At 43.6% G+C, this 18,903-nt stretch overlaps 1 protein-coding gene across 4 annotated transcripts in view; it reads left to right on the top strand.

Annotated features, from left to right (window-relative positions):
* The window catches only part of ZC3HAV1 (zinc finger CCCH-type containing, antiviral 1), an 88,742-nt gene that overhangs the window by 55,450 nt on the left and 14,389 nt on the right, over positions 1 to 18,903 (top strand). For all 4 annotated transcript variants that reach the window (XM_055114447.1, XM_008965938.4, XM_055114450.2 and 1 more), the window contains 4 exon segments: positions 743 to 866; positions 3,110 to 3,284; positions 12,132 to 12,252; positions 16,011 to 16,113. In XM_055114447.1, the coding sequence (XP_054970422.1) occupies positions 743 to 866; positions 3,110 to 3,284; positions 12,132 to 12,252; positions 16,011 to 16,113 (523 nt within the window).

Raw genomic sequence — 18,903 nt, 5'->3', positions numbered from 1 at the left:
GCTAAAGGAGTGCAAAAAATACAAGTCAGATGGGGATGGAGTGAGATTCGTTAAGAGAATCTTTCTGGAAGAGATGAACTGTAGGCCAGGGCTTCAAGGAAATAAAGGCTGTTGCCTCTGCTGGAGAGCATTTTGGCTTCATGCACTTGGGGGGGTGCAGAAAGGGTAACTACATTTCTGATTACCTCAAATTTCTATCTGGGTAGTGATTTTGGGGGGAGTGGGGAATTTTTGTTTTCTTTTCTTGTTCTTTCTTTTTTGAGACAGAATTTCACTCTGTCACCCAGGCTGGAGTGCAATGGGGTGATCTCGGCTCACTGCAACCTCCACCTCCCAGATTCAAGTGATTCTCCTGCCTCAGTCTCCCGAGAAGCTGGGATTACAGGCACCCACTACCATGCCTGGCTAATTTTTGTATTTTTAGTAGAGACAGGATTTCACCATGTTGGCTAGGCTGGTCGTGAATTCCTGGCCTCAAATGATCCATCTGTTTCGGCCTCCCAAAGTGGTGGGATTACAGATGTGAGCCACCACACTCTGCCTGAATTTTTGTTTTCTGATGAGTCTCCAAGGTAATGAAGGAACCTGGATAATGGACACACAGCAGTGTCAGCCGGTATAGATGGGACCTGTCTGGCAGGGGGCAGGGCAGGCATGGATGGGGAAAGCTGGCAGTGAACTTGACTGAATTGGTTAGAATCCCCGCTCAACAGTCCCTCAGACCCCTTCTTTGTCTTTGTAGGTAGCTGCAGCAAAGTCCACTTCCATCTGCCTTACCGGTGGCAGATGCTTATTGGTAAAACCTGGACAGACTTTGAGCACATGGAGACGATCGAGGAAGGCTACTGTAACCCCGGAATCCACTTGTAAGTTGGTGGCTGTACTCTGGCTTTCAAGAGTCCAACATTATCAAAGGGAAGCATTAGTGCTAGGCTCAGGGGAAAAAGAAAAAAACACTTGTCCATCGGAATCCCATTCGAGTGTGAAATACCTCTTGAGATAAAAAATGGCAAATGCCTGCCGAGTTAATGAAGGAAAAACACAGCTGGGTGGGTTTGAGGTCACACTGAGCCTGGCTAATACCAGAGATCCTGGGAATGTTTGCTAACTCAAATGAAACAAACAGTGACATGATTATTTGTTTAGTTGACAGTTGTCTGTGTCCTGCAGAAAAAAACAATGCAGTGTCCGGCTCGTATCCTGATCAATTCATCACAGAACTATTAAAAGTACTAAATGATTTAGGACGAAAGAGCCTTTGGCTTAACTTCATAATTTAAAAACACGGTTTGAATAATTTCATATAGTTTTAGTGTAGAATTTTGTTGTATACTTTAGCATTTCATACCTCCCTTATGTTTGCTATTTTCTCTAGCGAGGCATCTAAGAGGATACCTTACATTTCTGCTTCTGGCCGAGCGTGGTTGCTCATGCTTGTAATCCTAGCACTTTGGGAGGCTGAGGCAGGAGGATCACTTGAGCTCAGGAGTTCGAGATCAGCCTGGGCAACATGTCTCTACCAACAATACAAAAACTAGCCAGGCATGGTAGCACGCACCTGTGGTCCCAGCTTCTCGCTACTCGGGAGGCTGATGTGAGAGGATCACTGGAGCCCAAGAAGTTGAGGCTGCAATTCGCCGTGATTGTGCTACCACACTCCAGCCTGGGTGACAGAGTGAGACCCTGTCTCAAAAATAAATAAGTAAAAACATTTCTCCTTCTGGAAGAGCTGAAATGGGTGATACCCATATGACCATATTTATCTATGGTGTGCAGGGATATAAGAAACATCCCAGTTTTACAAGGAAATTCTTAAGGGGGAAAAGTTACATTACTTTTCATCATATGAGAATTTAGTGATTTGAGGGTGGAGATTCTGTGTTGCTGGATTTTTACCACTAGAGGGCGACATCAGCTACTTTCTTGTTGCTAGGTCTATATTTCCGCTCCCAGGCAAGTGGAGAGCCGGATTTCTCAACCTCAGCACTACTGACGTTTTGGGCCAGATTCTGTTTAGCACTATTCCTAGCCTCAATCCACAGATGACAGGAAGCACCACCCCCCCACCAGCCCCACTGGTTGTCCTAACCCAAAATGTCTTCAGATGTCGTAAAATACCCACTGAGGTCAAAATCGTTCCTGATTGAGAACCACTGATCTAAGAGGTCTTTCTTAGAGCAGCAATTCTCGAACTTTTTGGTCAGAGGACTCCTCAACACTTAAAATGTATTCAGGATCCCAAAGAATTTCTGTTTGTGTAGAATATAGCTATCAATATTTACTATATTAAAAATTAAAACTGAGAACAATTATATATTTGATTCACTTAAAAATAAGAATAAGCTTGCTATATGTTAACATAATGAACATGTTTCATGTAACTATATTTAATACTATATACATATTCATGTATATCCATTTAATATACATACCCAGGTATATAACTGTGTGTATTTATTTATATATGTATATATAATATTTATATGGATAATTATAAAATAACTGTCTTCCAAAACAAAAAATGTATTGAGAGGAGTTTTATATTTTTGCAAATTAATGTCTGGCATAATAGAAGATAACTAGATTCTCATATCTGCTTCTTTATTCAATCTGCTGTGAAATCATATATTGTGTAGCCTCTGGAAAATTTCATCGTGTATTCCTGAGAGAATGAAAGTGAAAAAAGCAAATAATGTTTAATGTTATTTTGAAAATCACTTTAACCTTGCCAATTTTCTGCAAGGGTCTCCACATTTTGATAACGATTTAAATAATAATAAATAATTTTAAAAATGGACCAAATGCGAATTTCCAACTTACTTTATAACATTGAGCCAATCAGGAGTTTTGTGGGCACAGTTTTATTTTGGGATATTTTCTGAGGGAAGAATACACTATGTAACACCATTAATTATGTGGTGCAGGCAAGTCACTTTCCTCTCCGCGTTTCCGTTTTTCTTTTATGTGTAGGACCTGGAGCCATGGAAAGAAAACTTGAAGATCTATTTTAGCCCTGAAAGTTTAATTCTGTGCTCTCATTAGGGAAGACGAGATTGTAGAAAACAGGGGTCAATGAAGCATTATGTTAACTTAATACTTTTCTCCTCAGCTGTTCTGTAGGAAGTTATACAATCAATTTTCGGGTAATGAGTTGTGATTCCTTTCCCATCCGACGCCTCTCCACTCCTTCTTCTGTCACCAAGCCAGCCAATTCTGTCTTCACCACCAAATGGATTTGGTATTGGAAGAATGAATCTGGCACATGGATTCAGTATGGAGAAGAGGTGAGCACTGTTCCTCCTTGTAGGGGGCTCTTGTTTAAACTAGTCAACTTAAAAAGAACACTATTGGCTGGGCACGGTGGCTCATGCCTGTAAGCCCAGCACTTTGGGAGGCTGAGGCAGGTGGATCACCTGAGATCAGGAGTTCGAGACCAGCCTGGCCAACATGGTGAAACCCCATCTCTATTAAAAATACAAAAATTAGCCAGGCGTGGTGGCAGGCGCCTATAATCCCCGCTACTCTGGAGGCTGAGGCAGGAGAATCTCTTGAACCTGGAGGCTGAGGCAGGAGGTGGAGGTTGTAGTGAGCTGAGATTTTGCCACTGCATTCCAGCCTGGGGGATGGATTGAGACTCTGTCTCCAAAATAAATAAATAAATAAAATAAAAAGAACACTATTAATAAAATGTTTGAAGCCTACGTGGTTACCCGTGGAGTGTGGTAGAGGAAGTGGTATTTTTTTACTTTGTACACAGCTATATTCAATTTTTTTTCAGCAAGCATGCACTCCAATTGCAGTCATACATTAAAGTATATATTAATTTTTATTTTTATTTATTTATTTATTTTTGAGACGGAGTTTCACTCTTATCACCCATGCTGGAGTGCAATGGTGTTATCTTGGCTCACTGCAACCTCCATCTCCTGGGTTCAAGCGATCTTCCTGCCTCAGCCTCCCGAGTAGCTGGGATTACAGGCATGCACCACCACCACACCCAGCTAATTTTTGTATTTTTAGTAGACATGGGGTTTCAACATGTTGGACAGGCTAGTCGTGAACTCCTGACCTCAGGTTATCCGCCCACCTCGGCCTCCCAAAGTGTTGGGATTACAGACGTGAGCCACTGTGCCTGGCCATATATTAATTATTTTTAAGGAACCGCTTGAGACATGTCAGCTGCACTTCCCTCTTTCCTCACCATGAGAGGGGAGGGTGGAACCTTGAGATAGCTTTCTATGTATAAACATATAAAATGTACAGAGACTACTGCTTTGAGCTCGAAAAGAGGGCGAGAGTGAGAACTTAAAGGACTGTATGGATGATGGCATGGTTAACTAGACCAGGGAATGTGTTAATTCACTCAAGCAGTGAAACCACATCTGGCACAGATAGTCACTACTATTCATTCAGAGTCTGGATTTAGATGGACTTAAAGGACTGGAACTAGAAGATCCTAGGCTGACCCATAGTGGGGGCATAGTAATAGGGATGGAAGTTTAGATAAGCAGAGTCTCTGTCCTTCTGTCTCAGTGTCCCTTCCTCCCTTTAACTCATAGGATTAAAGAGAGAGAGAAAACAGACCTTAAGCAGGTAATGAAATCAGGGTGATGAGAAACAGAAAATGAAAGCAAGAGATTAAAATGAAGCCAAAAATAATGCATGGGGTGGGTGCGGTGGCTCACTCCTGTAATCCCAGCACTTTGGGAGGCCGAAGGGGGTGGATCACCTGAAGTCAGGAGTTCGAGACCAGCCCGGCCAACATGGTGAAACCCTGTCTCTACTAAAAATACAAAAAATTAGCTGGGTGTGGTGGCACGTGCTTGTAATCCCAGCTACTCAGGAGTCTGAGGCAGGAGAATCGCTTGAACCTGGAGGCAGAGGTTGCAGTGAGCCGAGATTGCACCACTGCACTCCAGCCTGGGTGACAAAAGTGAGACTCCAAAAAAAAAAGATAATGCAGGGACAAAGGAATGGCAGCGTAAGGTTCTACATATTTAGGTTGGTGTAAAATTACTTTTGGGTTGGTGGTAATTACTTTTAATGGCAAAAACTGATTACTTTTGCACCGAACTAATAATTACGAGTCAGTGGGCTATACATTTGGCTCTGAGCTGCCTAACTGCCAAAGCAAACAAAATACTTCGGAGAGGCACTGCTCTGTTATGTTAGTGAGGCCTGAGAAAAACACCTCCTATAGTGGGCCACATGGCGGGAACCCTGTGTGCTGTGGTGAGGTCCTCAACCACAAACAGCCCTACCATGAATTCAGCAGCATATTGGTTTCCAAACTGTCTTAGCAGCAGATACATTTTATCAAACCATCTTTCAAAGACTCTAAACGAGCCAACTAGAGTAGAGCAGGGCTGCCCTGGTGGAATAGGATATGGGCTCAAAGCTGTCTCCTGGACCCCTCCTTGTTGCTCTTCTCTCTCCTGTGGTGGCCCATGTAGCATCTCTGTGGAACAGAGTTCTGCTGAAACTCCCGTGTGTGTGAAAACACCTATGATATTAAACTTTGCACGGATTCTTTGTATGCTCAAGCCAAGGATGATGTCAAATAAGCGATTCTGTCAGGCGCCTGTGGAAATAAAATTATAAACCCAAATTAATTAGCCTTGGTTAAAATAAAAATAAGCTATAGGTCTTGATGGTTTTTATGTCAAATAATTGGAATTTTTAGTAAGATATAAAGGGGAAGGGTTGGCAAACAAACATTTGCATTCTAGTTACATCAAGGTTCCAGGAGGCCGGGCGTGGTGGCTCATGTCAGTAATCCCAGCACTTTGGGAGGCCAAGGCGAGTGGATCACCTGAGGTCAGGAGTTCAAAACCAGCCTGGCCAACATGGTGAAACTGGGTCTCTATTAAAAATACACACAGAAAATTAGCTGGGCTTGGTGGCGTGCACCTGTAATTCCAGCCACTTGGGAGGCTGAGGCAGGAAAATTGCTTGAACCCAGGAGGTAGGGGTTGCAGTGACCCGAGACTGTGCCACTACACTCCAGCCTGGGTGACAGAGTAAGACTCCAAAAAAAAAAAAAAAAAAAAAAGTTTTCAGAAACCAAAAGGAACTATTCGGGGGAAAGATATTGTATTTAAATTTAAATTTACACAAGTTCGATCATGTTCTCTAATAAAACATCAAGAAACTTCCTGAGCTTTTTTTTTTTTGAGACAGAGTTTTGCTCTTGTTACCCAGGCTAGAGTGCAATGTTGTGATCTCGGCTCACTGCAGCCTCTGCCTCCCAGGTTCAAGCAATTCTCCTGCCTCAGCTTCCCCAGTAGCTGGGATTACAGGCATCCACCACCATGCCTGGCTAATTTTTTGTATTTTTAGTTGAGACGGGGTTTCACCATGTTGGCCAGGCTGGTCTTGAACTCCTGACCTCAGGTGATCTGCCTGCCTCTGCCTCCCAAAGTGCTGGGATTATAGGTGTAAGCCACCGCACCCAGCCCTTCCTGAGGTTTTTTTTTTTTTTTTTTTGAGACGGAGTCTCGCTCTGTCGCCCAGGCTGGAGGGCAGTGGCGCGATCTCGGCTTACTGCAAGCCCCGCCTCCCGGGTTCACGCCATTCTCCTGCCTCAGCCTCCCAAATAGCTGGGACTACAGGCGCCGGCACCGCGCCCAGCTAATTTTTTGTATTTTTAGTAGAGACGGGGTTTCACCATGTTAGCCAGGATGGTCTCGATCTCCTGACCTCGTGATCCACCCACCTCAGCCTCCCAAAGTGCTGGGATTACAGATGTGAGCCACTGCGCCCGGCCTCCTGAGGTTTTTAATACAAAGTTCTCACTGGGACATTTAGTCTGTGTTAGCTGTAGAGTTTTTATTTTATTTATTTTTATTTTTATATTCTGGATTCCCATGAAAACTGTAGAGTTTTTAGAATGTAACATTCAATCTGCAAACACATGAATGTTGTATTCATTAAATGTGACACAGGTTTGTTGGATGTTCACTGAAGATGTGAATGAACTCTTACTGTCTCATACTAATAAGACCCATCATTATATAAATTGAATTGGCTCTAGTTATTAAAAAAAAAATAAGGAAAAATCCGGCCCTGGGTTTAATGTTTTCCTTGCTGGGAGTCCAAGTAAAATTAAAATAATGTTTCCAGGAGATTTGAACCCCACATATCAAGAACAGCCTGGTTTCTTTCATGGGTCAATGCATTGTGGTCCAAGTTTGCAGCTCTTTGGTGACCTGCCTTGAGCCAGCGTACAGGCTAGAATATTTAGAGAAAGGAGTGGACTGTGAAGCCTTCTGCCAGTGCCCCACAGCTTTTATTTCTTGTAACTGAATTTTGAATAAGTCAGGCAACTATGAGTTGTGGGTTGGAACCTCCCTAAGAGGAACGTGAGGAGTAGAAACTTCTGCCAACAGAGTAGGCACATATGCTTTGATTATGAGCTCTCTGGGAGGTAAAATAGATATCCTTTTATGGAAATTGATGTACTTAACCAGGACTCATACCTACATAGATGGTGGGCAGGGAGAGGGTGTGGTATTAGGAGAAGTGATGATTGAATCAATGGGCAGTTGGGCAGCAATGGTGTAGGGTAGAGTGATAGCAGGGCTGACAGGAGGGTAGAGCCTGGGAGTCGTTGAATGTGCACCAGTTAGGGAGTGCAGATTCAGGTCCTCGAAGATGTTTACCAGCAAAGTAGCTAAGCTTAGCAGCTGTGGAAGCTGGTGTTGAGAAACAGCGGGAGGCTGTGGCCTGAGAGACCCTCTCAGAACAAGGACAAGCCACAGCTCTAGAAAGCCAAGGTTGAGGCAATCATTGACACACAGCATAAAAGCTAAGACCTGTTTACTGCAACTGAAACATAAATTCAAGTCTTGTGGGGAATAAATAATTGACGGCTGTGTGATTCATTCATTTACTCAGACCTGGAGTAACAGTACTGTTCTCTAGGACACATTATGGCTATTAAACTAATGGTAGCTAAAAGGTCTAATGAGACATCTTGCAAGGCTGTCACTACCTGTCACTTAAGAGTATGGGGCAACTGTAGCTTAGGATTGCCAAAGAACTGGGGCCAGCTCAGCACAGATATGACTGACTTTCAGATACCACAAAAAGGACTTATCCTTACAAGAGTAGCTTGGAATACCTTTACAATAGAAACACCTGGTAATTGACCCAGACAACACACAGGAACAAGAGAGGGACTTTGAGAGTTGCTTCTGGACCATCAGTCAGTTGTGTGACCTCTTGACCATAACATACGCATGACATGGGCATGCTCCCGCTGTCCTGTTAGTCTTACAATAGCGAGGGTTGAATGAAGCAGCCTACACATCACATCAAGCAGTGCCTGAGACTCGTCTCTGATGTGGACTAAACCAAGGGGAAATGTTACCTTTGAGGACTTCACCACCTACCAGGGTTCATGAACATGACAAGTGCAGTGTGAGGGCAAGGCTAGAGAAGGTCGGTGTGGAGCCATGCTAGGCTGTGCAGATGCTCAGACACTGACTTAGTGGCCCTGTGCTGTCCAGTATGACAACCACTTGCCACATGCGGCAATTTCATTTTAAACTTTAATTAAACACATAAAAAATTAAGAAATCAGTTCCATGGTCACGGTAGTCACATTTTCAGTGCTGTATAGCCACACATAGCTTGGCTACTGAAGGAGTTAAAAATATGCCACTCTGGCATATTGACTATTTTGAGTTAAACGCACTTGAAAAACAGCAGGTGCAAGACGATCACTCTGACCTTCTGTTACTTAAAAGCAGGAGATGAAATTCTCATGTGGAAGATGTTCTTCCTAGGCTGGGCACAGTGGCTCATGCCTGTAATCCCAGCACTTTGGGAGGCTAAGGCGGGCAGATCACTTGAGGTCAGAAATTGGAGACCAGCCTGGACAACATGGTGAAACCCCGTCTCTACTAAAAATACAAGAATCAGCCGGGTGTGGTGGCTCATGCCTGTAATCCCAGCTATTCGGGAGGCTGAGGCAGGAGAATCTCTTGAACCCAGGAGGTGGGGGTTGCAGTGAGCTGATATCACACCATTGCACTCCAGCCTGGGTGACAGAGAGAGACTCACTGAGTCTCAAAATAATAATAATAATAATAATAATAATAATAATAAAGAAAGAAAGAGGTCCTCCCTATACCAGAATGAAAGTAGCGTTCTTATCAAAGCCAGGAAACCTGTGCAAACAAACCCTATTAGACAAATCTTCATCCTTCTGGACACTTCTCCACCCAATTAACTTCCCTAGCTGAAGCCCCTTTGCCTCATCCCATTTTCATAATTTATGACTCGTCTAATTCAATACAAGTGTTTATCTCTAACTGCAGCTTTAGGTCTTCACTTTCTCGTGAAGGCTCCTGTGCCACGTAAAACTTGTATTAAATGAACGTGTATGCTTTTCTCCTGTTGGTCTTTTTGTATATAAATTTATAGAGTACGAATGTAATTTTGTTACATTTGTTACAAGCATAGATTACCTAGTAGTAAAGTCAGGGTTTTTAGGGTGTCCGTCACCTGAATAATGTACATTGTACCCATTAAGTAATTTTTCATCATCTACTCCCCTCCCAACCTGCCCTATCCTTCTGAGTCTCCATTGTCTGTCATTCCTGTTGTGGTCTTATGTCAATTTAATGCTCAGGTCCAGCCAAAATACTGTAAAAGGGTAGAGGTGAAATTTTGCTTCCCTGGCCAGGTGCAGTAGCTCATGCCTGCAATCCCAGCACTTTGGGAGACCAAGGCAGGCGGATCACCTGAGGTCAGGAGTTCGAAACCAGCCTGATCAATACAGTGAAACCCTGTCTCTACTAAAAATACAAAAATTAGCTGGGGTGTGGTGACATGCACCTGTAATCCCAGCTACTCAGGAGGCTGAGGCGGGAGAATCCCTTGAACCCAGGAGGCGGAGGTTGCAGTGAGTCCAGATTGTGCCACTGCATTCCAGCCTGGGCAACAGAGGGAAAGGGACACCCTGAAAAAAAAAGAAAGAAAGAAAGAAAGAAATTTTGCCTCCCCTACATATCATATAGGACAGCGCAGAGAACATTTTCATCACCACAGAATGTTCTAGTGAACAGCACTGGTCTAGACCCTAGAGGCTTGCTAGTCAAAGTGAGGTCCACAGACCAGCAGCATCAGCCTCAGCATCACCCGGGAGTTGGCTGAAGTATGGAATCTAAATCATCCCCAACTTTCCCAGAATCATATCTGCACTTTAATATGATCTCTGGGGCACTCACATGTATGTCAATGTTTGAAAGTCTCTGGCCTTTTAAGCCAGGAACAGAGTGGGTTTTACAGAGCTGAGCAGGCAGTGGATGCATACAGGACTTCAACTGTAGGGATGGGAAATTGGGAAGCGATTCAGCTAGTGGTCAAACCAGGGGATACCAAGGTGCTAGAGCTGTTCTACCTGCCCCACATCATGCCAGAGGTGTTTTGCCCACTTTGGCCCGAGGAAGGCATAGGGTTTACCGGGCACCATCGAATCACGGCAGCAAGCTCTTTTACAATCACTCTGATAGATACTATCCACAAAGCTGTGGCAACAAGCATCTTCATGATATGACTTAATTGTTGGCTGCTGTAAGTTAGAACGTTCTGCTAAAGTCAGCGTCCTTGTCCCTTCCACCCTTTGTACTGGTCCTACCTCCTGAAACACATTCAAGTTTATTCCCACTTTGCCCTGGGTACAAATATTTGAACACTGCTTTCTGCTCCCACCATGCTGCACTCCAGGATAAAGAGACCCAGCTTAGGCCTTTCTCTGTCCAGGACGTTTTCCTTGGACACGTACATTCTGTTGCCCTCCGCTTACAACCAGCAGGCATTTCCATTAGGGAAGAGGAAGGGGCGTGGGTCCAGCTGAAAGTCTGGAATGTCATTAACAAAAGGAACCGTGAGCCCCTCCCCACCACGGCTGCTTGGAAAAATTTGTTGTCATTAACTCCTTTGTTCTAGATCACAGGAAACAAGTGTCTCCTCACCATTAAATACTGGGAACCCCTGCTGCTAGGGGTGTACTTCTAGTGTGCCCTGATCGCCCACCCTGGCCACGGAATGAGGAATGAGGGCAGTGGATCGGTAGCCTAGCCTGCCCCTTGCTAAAATCAACTCATTTCCCTTTTACCTACACATTCTGATGTTTGCATGCTTTCTATATGCTTTGAGACTAGAGATTATAGCTTTACATTTGGGGGTTATGCCTTATCCCTTCTTTCCTTTTCTTTCTTTTTTTGACAGAGTCTTGCTCTGTCGCCAGGCTCTGCAGTGGCACGATCTTGGCTCACTGCAACCTCCGCCTCCCGAGTTTAAGTGATTCTTCTGTCTCAGCCTCCCGAGTAGCTGGGACTACAGGTGCATGCCACCACGTCCAGCAAATTTTTGTATTTTTAGTAGAGACAGGGTTTCACCATGTTGGCCAGGATGGTCTCGATCTCTTGACCTCGTGATCCACCTGCCTCAGCCTCCCAAAGTGCTAGGATTACAGGTGTGAGCCACTGCACCCGGCCACCTCATCCCTTTCATTATAGCTCCAGTTAGTGGCAAATCCAAGTGCATTTTCAGTTAGTTGGCTAGCAGGAGGCTCGGCCAATTTTGTTTACTTACTCTGGTTCAGGGCAGAGGAGAGGGTTAGGTTATTTATATTTGAACACTGCAACTATTGGAGTTTGGACGAGGACCAGATGGTCTTTCTTTACTTCTCTTCACGACTACTGTAAACCGTGCGTGGCTAGAATAGCCCACGATGTTCTATTTCATGTAAGACTCAGTGTCAGATTCTGTTAGATGACAGATGCCGGCGCGGCATCAGAAAAGAGGGGATGCAAGTTGCTCTGTATATTTGGCTCGTATTTTATGGAAGGCTGTAAAAGAGTATAGCAAACAGCTGCATTTCTCACGCCTCCCCCAAGTGTGTAGTGAGTTTCTGCAGGATAGACTTTTCTCTCTTAGGTACCATGATAGAGAAGACCACAGAAGTCTGTGACATAGCCCTGAGCTGGAAGCTTTTACAATCTGGTTTGGGAAGCAAAATGCACTCCTGTTCACATCTCATTGCTAAAACGAAATCATATAACAGTAGAGATTTCCTAAAAGCCTACCCTGACTTTACCTTTTATTTTTTTTCCAATTAGAAAGACAAACGGGAAAATTCAAACGTCGACTCTTCATACCTGGAGTCTCTCTATCAATCCTGTCCGAGGGGAGTTGTGCCATTTCAGGCGGGCTCACGGAACTATGAGCTGAGTTTCCAAGGTGAGTTTCTGTGTTTGGCAGTGTTGTGTGTCATTGAAATCCGCCTGCAGTGTACACGTGGGAGTGGGAGCAGAGTGGGTATGCATTGCTATGGCCAGGGTCAAGGTCAAGATTTAGCAAGGCGGTGGAGTGCAAGCTAGTGGCCATCAGAAGACCTGTGTTCTAGAGCTCTGGCTGTGACGAACACTTGCTCTGCCACCCTAGGAGGGGCACCTGGCCTATCTAGGCCCACTTCTCTCAACTGCAAAATCAGGGGCTCAAACTAAGTAGTCTTGGGGGTACTTCCAGCTCTGCCATGCTGTTTCTGATTCTGGGTGGGCAGCTGCCCAGGGAGAGGCAATATTTCAGGTGCTGGTGACTATGGTAGAGGCCTTGGGCTTTTGGGCACCTTCAGAGTTTTAGAAACTTGCTGTTTCTTTTAGGGTTTATCATCTAGGTCAGTAGTTCCATCATCACATTGATTAAAGTACTTTGCCTTCCACCATGTTTATTGGAGCTACTATAGAAAGGTCTTCTGGTGAGCTGCCGCCAATCTACCTGCTGTGTTTAGTTAGATATCAGGGCAGGAACTGCCCTCCTTCTGAAGGTACCATCCCATTGGGCACCCCCTGCACATGATCAAGTGCTTTCCCTTTCGGGACTTGCAGGTGCTTTGGAAGAGGTAAAGGAGCCTTTCTTAGGTCCCTGAATTCGCAGTTGGTACCTGCAGTTGGATCCTGTACCGCTTAGTGGGCATTAGATGACGTAGCTTTTACAAGGACCATTATACCAAGTATTTGGAAAAACAGTCTGGCAGTACATGTCAAGTAACATTAAAATTTGCTAATATGTTTGTCTTTTCATTCCCTTAGGAACCTTTCTTAGGAAATAATTCACTAGAAGAAGGGGGGAGAAGAGCTATAGGCATAAGTAAGGTGCTTGTTAAGCAGCATGGTGTGACCGAAGAATACTAGACCAAATCCAGTACCTATAGTATTAAAAGTAGGACCAGTCTGTACCAGTACAGTGGTGACTAAATAAATTAGGGTATTAAATTTCAGTGGTGTATTTGGCACTTGTTAAAGATTTTGATTATGAAAACTAGATAGGAAGAGCAAAATTTGGTGTTGTTAAATGAAAAAGGCAGAACACTTTTTTTTTTTTTTTTTGAGACAGGGTCCCACTCCATCACTCAGGCTAGAGTGCGGTGACGCCATCATGGCTCACTGCAGCCTCAACCTCCCCGGCTCAAGCGATCCTGTCACCTCAGCCTCCCAACTAACTGGGAGTATAGGTTCATGCCACCATGCCCAGCGAATTTAAAAATTTTTTTGTACAGATGGGGATCTCACTTTGTTGCCCAGGCTGATTTTAAACTCCTGAGCTCAAGCGATCCTCCCTCCTCAGCCTCCCAAAATGCTTCGATTACAGGCATGAGCCATAGTGCTCAGCCAGAACCCCAAATTTATGTTTCTGAAATTTTGTTTATATTTAAAATAGGAAAGTTAAAAAAAACACAAAAATCAATGTGCATGATAATTGCAGCAATGCATGCATGTGGGCCAAGACTGGAAGATAATAAAGAAAAATTAAAATCTCTTCTATTGGGTGGTAGAATTAAAAATGACTTAAATTAAAAAAAAATTCTTGGGTGGTATTGTATTGTTTTTATGGTTTAAAAGGGTGCTGGAGAGATGAGAGCCAATAGACTTTGTTCCTGAATCTAGAGCAATTTGTCCAGCTACTTCTGTTTGTTTGGTTCATAGAAACCAGTTCAGAGCAGTTTATAGTGTTCCTAGTGTTCCAGATGGCTTTTTCTTTTCTTTTTCTTTCTTTCTTTCTTTCTTTTTTTTTTTTTTTTTTGAGACAGAGTCTCGCTTTGTCACCAGGCTGGAGTGCAAAGGCGCAATCTCGGCTGACTGCAACCTCTGCCTCCCAGGTTCAAGCGATTATCTTGCCTCAGCCTCCCAAGTAGCTGGGACTACAGGTGTGTGCCACCACACCTGGTTAATTTTTTATATTTTTAGTAGAGATGGGGTTTCACTGTGTTAGCCAGGATGGTCTCAAACTCCTGACCTCGTGATCCACCTGCCTCAGCCTCCCAAAGTGTTGGGATTACAGGCGTGAGCCACTGCACCTGTCCGCCTTTTTCTATTTCTTAACTAGACTGCAAATGTATTCTGTCATGCATTAAGCTAGTATCTGAGTGCCAGCTGTGTACTGGCTCCTGCTGTGGGTGCTGGGATACAGTGATGAAGTTGCTCTTCGAGCCTGTATTCAAAAGGGTGGTGAGAGACAATGGTCAAGTAAACAAGTCAGGCCATTTCAGAAAGTGGTAACAGTTACTGAGAAAATGAAACAGTGGAGAAAATGAAACAGTGCAAGGAAGCAGCCAGAAAATGGAGGAGTCAGTGGGACAGCACTTACTTTTATAGAGCAGCCTCTGCCTTTGGGAAGGAGGGCGCTCCAGGAGGAGGAAGAACTAAGGCTAAGGCTGGAAGGTACAGACCAGCTTGAAGTTTCACAGAACAAGTGGATGGTCTGTAAGAGATGAGAGCAGGGATAGAATGTAAGAGATGAGAGCAGTGATAGAAACTTGGATATTTTATTAGCCGGAGGCCCCGGGAAGATTTTGAGCAGTGTTGTGGCATGATCTGATTTGCTTGTGTGTGTGTGTGTGTGTGTGTGTGGTTTATGTTTGTTTCATATTTTAAGAGTGCAGTTGGATGAGTATTGACAAATGCATGTAACCACCACCCTAAGCAGGATATAGAACATTTCCATCAATCCCGAAAGTTTCCTTATGTCTCTTTGCAATTAGTTTCCCCAGCAACACCACATACACCTCACTTTATCCCCGTCACAGGCTATTGCTGATTTGCTTTCTGTCCCTGTTTTACCTGTTCTAGAACTTGATATTAATAAACGCTTGCAGTAGGCACGTTGCATGTGGCTGACTTCTTTCACTCTGAATAATGTTTTTTAGACTCATCCGCGTTGTTGCATGTATAGTAGTTGTTCCTCTTTTATCACGGAGGAATAAGTAATAAGTTATTGTAAGGCTGTTCCATAGTTTATTCGTTTACCAGCTGATGGACATTTAGGTTATTTCTCCTTTTTGGTTATCATAATAACGCTGCTGTGAGCATTCACGTGCACATCTTTGTGTGGATACAGGTTTTCATTTCTCTTGGGTAAATACCCAGAAATGGGATTGCTAAATCATATAGGAGTGCATATTTAACTGTATAAGAAACCACCAAACTGTTTTCCAACGTGGTGGTTTCATTTTACACTCTCACTAGCAATGTATTATGACTTACTTTTTGAAGGGATCACTCTGGTTGCAGTTTGGACTGAGGTTTACGGCATGAATTGAAAATGATATTTCACACTTGATGTAGAAAAGAACCCTTCAAGACAGCTACCAGATTCCAACCCGTAATCACTGACGTCTGGTGTAGGGAAGCTTGAAAGGATGGTGTCTTGTTATTTGGCTGCCCCAGCTCTCCTCTTTTACCATCCAACTTGGATTTAAAGATTAGATTAATTCCTGAATATTCATTCACTCCTTTGCTTTGATTCTTCTACTAATGGCAGTGAAGGATACAAGTCTTTTACTGTGAGCAATTCTCATCCCAAAGGATTTTCTCTATTCGTATACATACAGGTCAGTCTTGAATATTTGCTGTGTAAATAGCCTCTGCAAAATAACAAGAAGTCATTTTCTAGGACTGATCTTGATTCTCACTGCTTTTATTTTTTTTTTCTGTCCAAAGGGATGATTCAGACAAACATAGCTTCCAAAACTCAAAAGGATGTCATCAGAAGACCAACATTTGTGCCTCAGTGGTATGTGCAGCAGATGAAGAGAGGGCCAGAGTAAGTGTTCTGAAGCAGCTGTTTGCTGACAGATGCTTGAGATGTTCATGCCCTGGGCTCATCAAGTCACTCGTGAATCTGGAGCCTGTTTTCCTGAAAAGTTCCTGTTTGCATTACTCTGCAGTTTCCATTTGCATTATCGATGAGTAAGATGCTCGTTAAGCAGCATGGTGTGACTGAAAGGATACTAGATCGGAAAGTGAATTTTCTTTCTGAAAGGGAAGTCTGAGCAAGTCTCCTAAATACTCTGGGCTTTAGCTTCTCCAGCTGTGAAGAGCTGGATTGATGCAGTACGCCTAAGGAATAATCATATATACTGGGTTTTTGTTTTGCTGTGGATTCTTTTTTTTTTTTTAGAAATGGGGTCTCACTTTGTTGCCCAGGCTGGTCTTGAACTCCTGAGCTCAAGTGATCCTCCTACTTCAGTCTCCCAAAGTGCTGGGATTACAGGCATGAGCCACCGTGCCTGGCTTTGCTGTGGATTCTTTTGGGTGTCTTTTGTTTTCCTACACGATTTATAGAGGATGAGGGGCGGAGAAAGAGATAGAAAAAAGGGATGAGCTAGCTGTTAGAGCAAGGGTTTTGGTGAGAGATAATATTGATTGAAGGGATTTTAAAGGAAATGTTGCTGTGGGGGATTCATTGTAACTCTCCTTGTGAACTGCTCAGTAAACTCTACATTGTTCATGAACATTTTTGGAGTTGGATATTTTTTTTCTGGGTGATGTGTGATTACATAAAACAGGCTTCAAGAGAAGTATAAAATCAAGGTGTTCTAACTAGGTTCTTTTGGTTGTAAGAATTCAAGCTATTTGATGAAAAAGGAAGTTACTAAAAAGATAAATAACTATGAGGTCATATGGAAAACAACTCGCAAGAATCTAAGAATGGAAACTGAGCTATATCAGGGCCTCAGGAAGGGGAGTTGCTTCCAATTCTGCTTTAGAACTGCAGCAGCCTAGAGTCAAAGATTCTTTCTTGGGACCAGGTTAACAGCCTGGATGCTGGATCTAGCTCACCTAGGTTCAAATTCCATCTTGCCACCCATTAGCTGTGTGGATTTGGACAAATGAATCACTCTGTATATCCTCATCTGTAAAATGGGCTTAATAATAATACCTTCTTCACGGTTGCTTGGGTAACACATTCCAAACACTCATCAGGTGTTCAGAAAATGTTAACTGCTCTGGTTATTATTATTTTTATTCCCCTGCTATTTAATAGACTTAGTAACTATATATATAATTAAGTTGACTTAATTCTAATTCATAATTCCAACCTGCATATCTCTTCAGCCTTATCTTCTGCCACTAACTGCCTAATTTTCTCTGTATTTCTCAAGTTGATTTCCCAAGAATTAGAATCTGATTGGTGTAGCTATCTAAAGTCCCTTTCAGTAATTTTTTTTTTTTTGACAGAGTCTTACTCTGTCACCCAGGTTAGAGTGTAGTGGCACAATTTCGGCTCACTGCAACCTCTGCCTCCCTGGTTGAAGTGATTCTCCTGCCTCAGCCTCCTGAGTAGCTGGGACTACAGGCACATGGCACTATGCCCAGCTAATTTTTGTATTTTTAATAGAGACAGGGTTTCACCGTGAGGGCCAGGCTGGTCTCGAACTCTTGACCTCAGGTGATCCACCTGCCTCGGCCTCCCAAAGTGCTGGGATGACAGGCGTGAGCCACTGCACTTGGCCCCTTCCTGTAGTTTAAATATTCAAATTAATAAAGTAAAAAGAATATTTCAGGGTTTAGGGAAGAGAGGAGTAAATCTCATGCCCTCACGGGAGCTTACATTCTGGTGGATGAGGCGATAACTATTTCAGTTCCTGACAAATGTTAGGTGGGGGAAAAAGGCAGAGTAGGAGGATGGGGAGGGGCTGTTCACATTCAGCCAATGAATGAGATCATCAGAGCTGCTTTCCATTCGTTAATCGTTACAATCGTTCTGGCAGGATGTCTTCACAAAAGTGTGTTGGAACTGTCTTTCCTTAAAGCAACAAAACTGCATTTTTTTTTAAAGTTCCGGTAATTTTGATTTTTTAACAATTCAGATACTCCCAGTTAGTCTCAACTAGTGAGACCATGCTTTATGGCCCTTCCAGACAGCAGGAACTGTGGAAAGTATAGTAAACCTTGACGCCAAGCTGGATGGTTCTTTCTGTGCACATGTATTTCTAGGGGAAAAAATTGCTTTGTGGCATTTCCAGATAGCTCCTGTAGTCAGCCATTGTCGATCTCAAGAACTTCCATATGTCAGAGTTGCTTCATGCTTTTCCATTTGCTCTTCCCCTCTACAGGAATACTCCTTCCCGTCATTCACATGAATACAGCACCCCTCATGATTTAGCTGGAATGCCACTTTCCCATACTATAACATTCCTTGTGATTCTCCTCCAATTCTCCTGTGCCCTCCAGGAACACTCGAGATTCCCTTATAGTACTTACCCACTTCTACCTTGTAATACAGTTACTTATGTAAATGTCTCTAGCACAACCTTCCCTCCTCCTCCTTTCCCCCTCCCTCCCCACCAACCTCAATTATCAGCTCCTCAGAGCTCTTGAAATATTTTGGTGTTTTTTTGGGCGGGGGGTTGGGGGTTAGGTTGCTGGGGTGCAGTGGCGCAATCACAGCTCACTGCAGCCTCAACCTCTCGGACTCAGGTGATCCTCCCACTGCAGTCACCCAAGTAACTAGGACTATGGGTGCACACCGCTACACCTGACTAATTTTTGTATTTTTTAATAGAGACACGGTTTCTCCAGGTTGCCCAGGCTGTCTTGGAATATTTTG

The sequence above is a fragment of the Pan paniscus genome, chromosome 6 (assembly GCF_029289425.2).
Source record: "Pan paniscus chromosome 6, NHGRI_mPanPan1-v2.0_pri, whole genome shotgun sequence".
Taxonomy (NCBI): Eukaryota; Metazoa; Chordata; class Mammalia; order Primates; family Hominidae; genus Pan; species Pan paniscus.
This window is presented reverse-complemented; position numbering and strand designations above follow the sequence as displayed.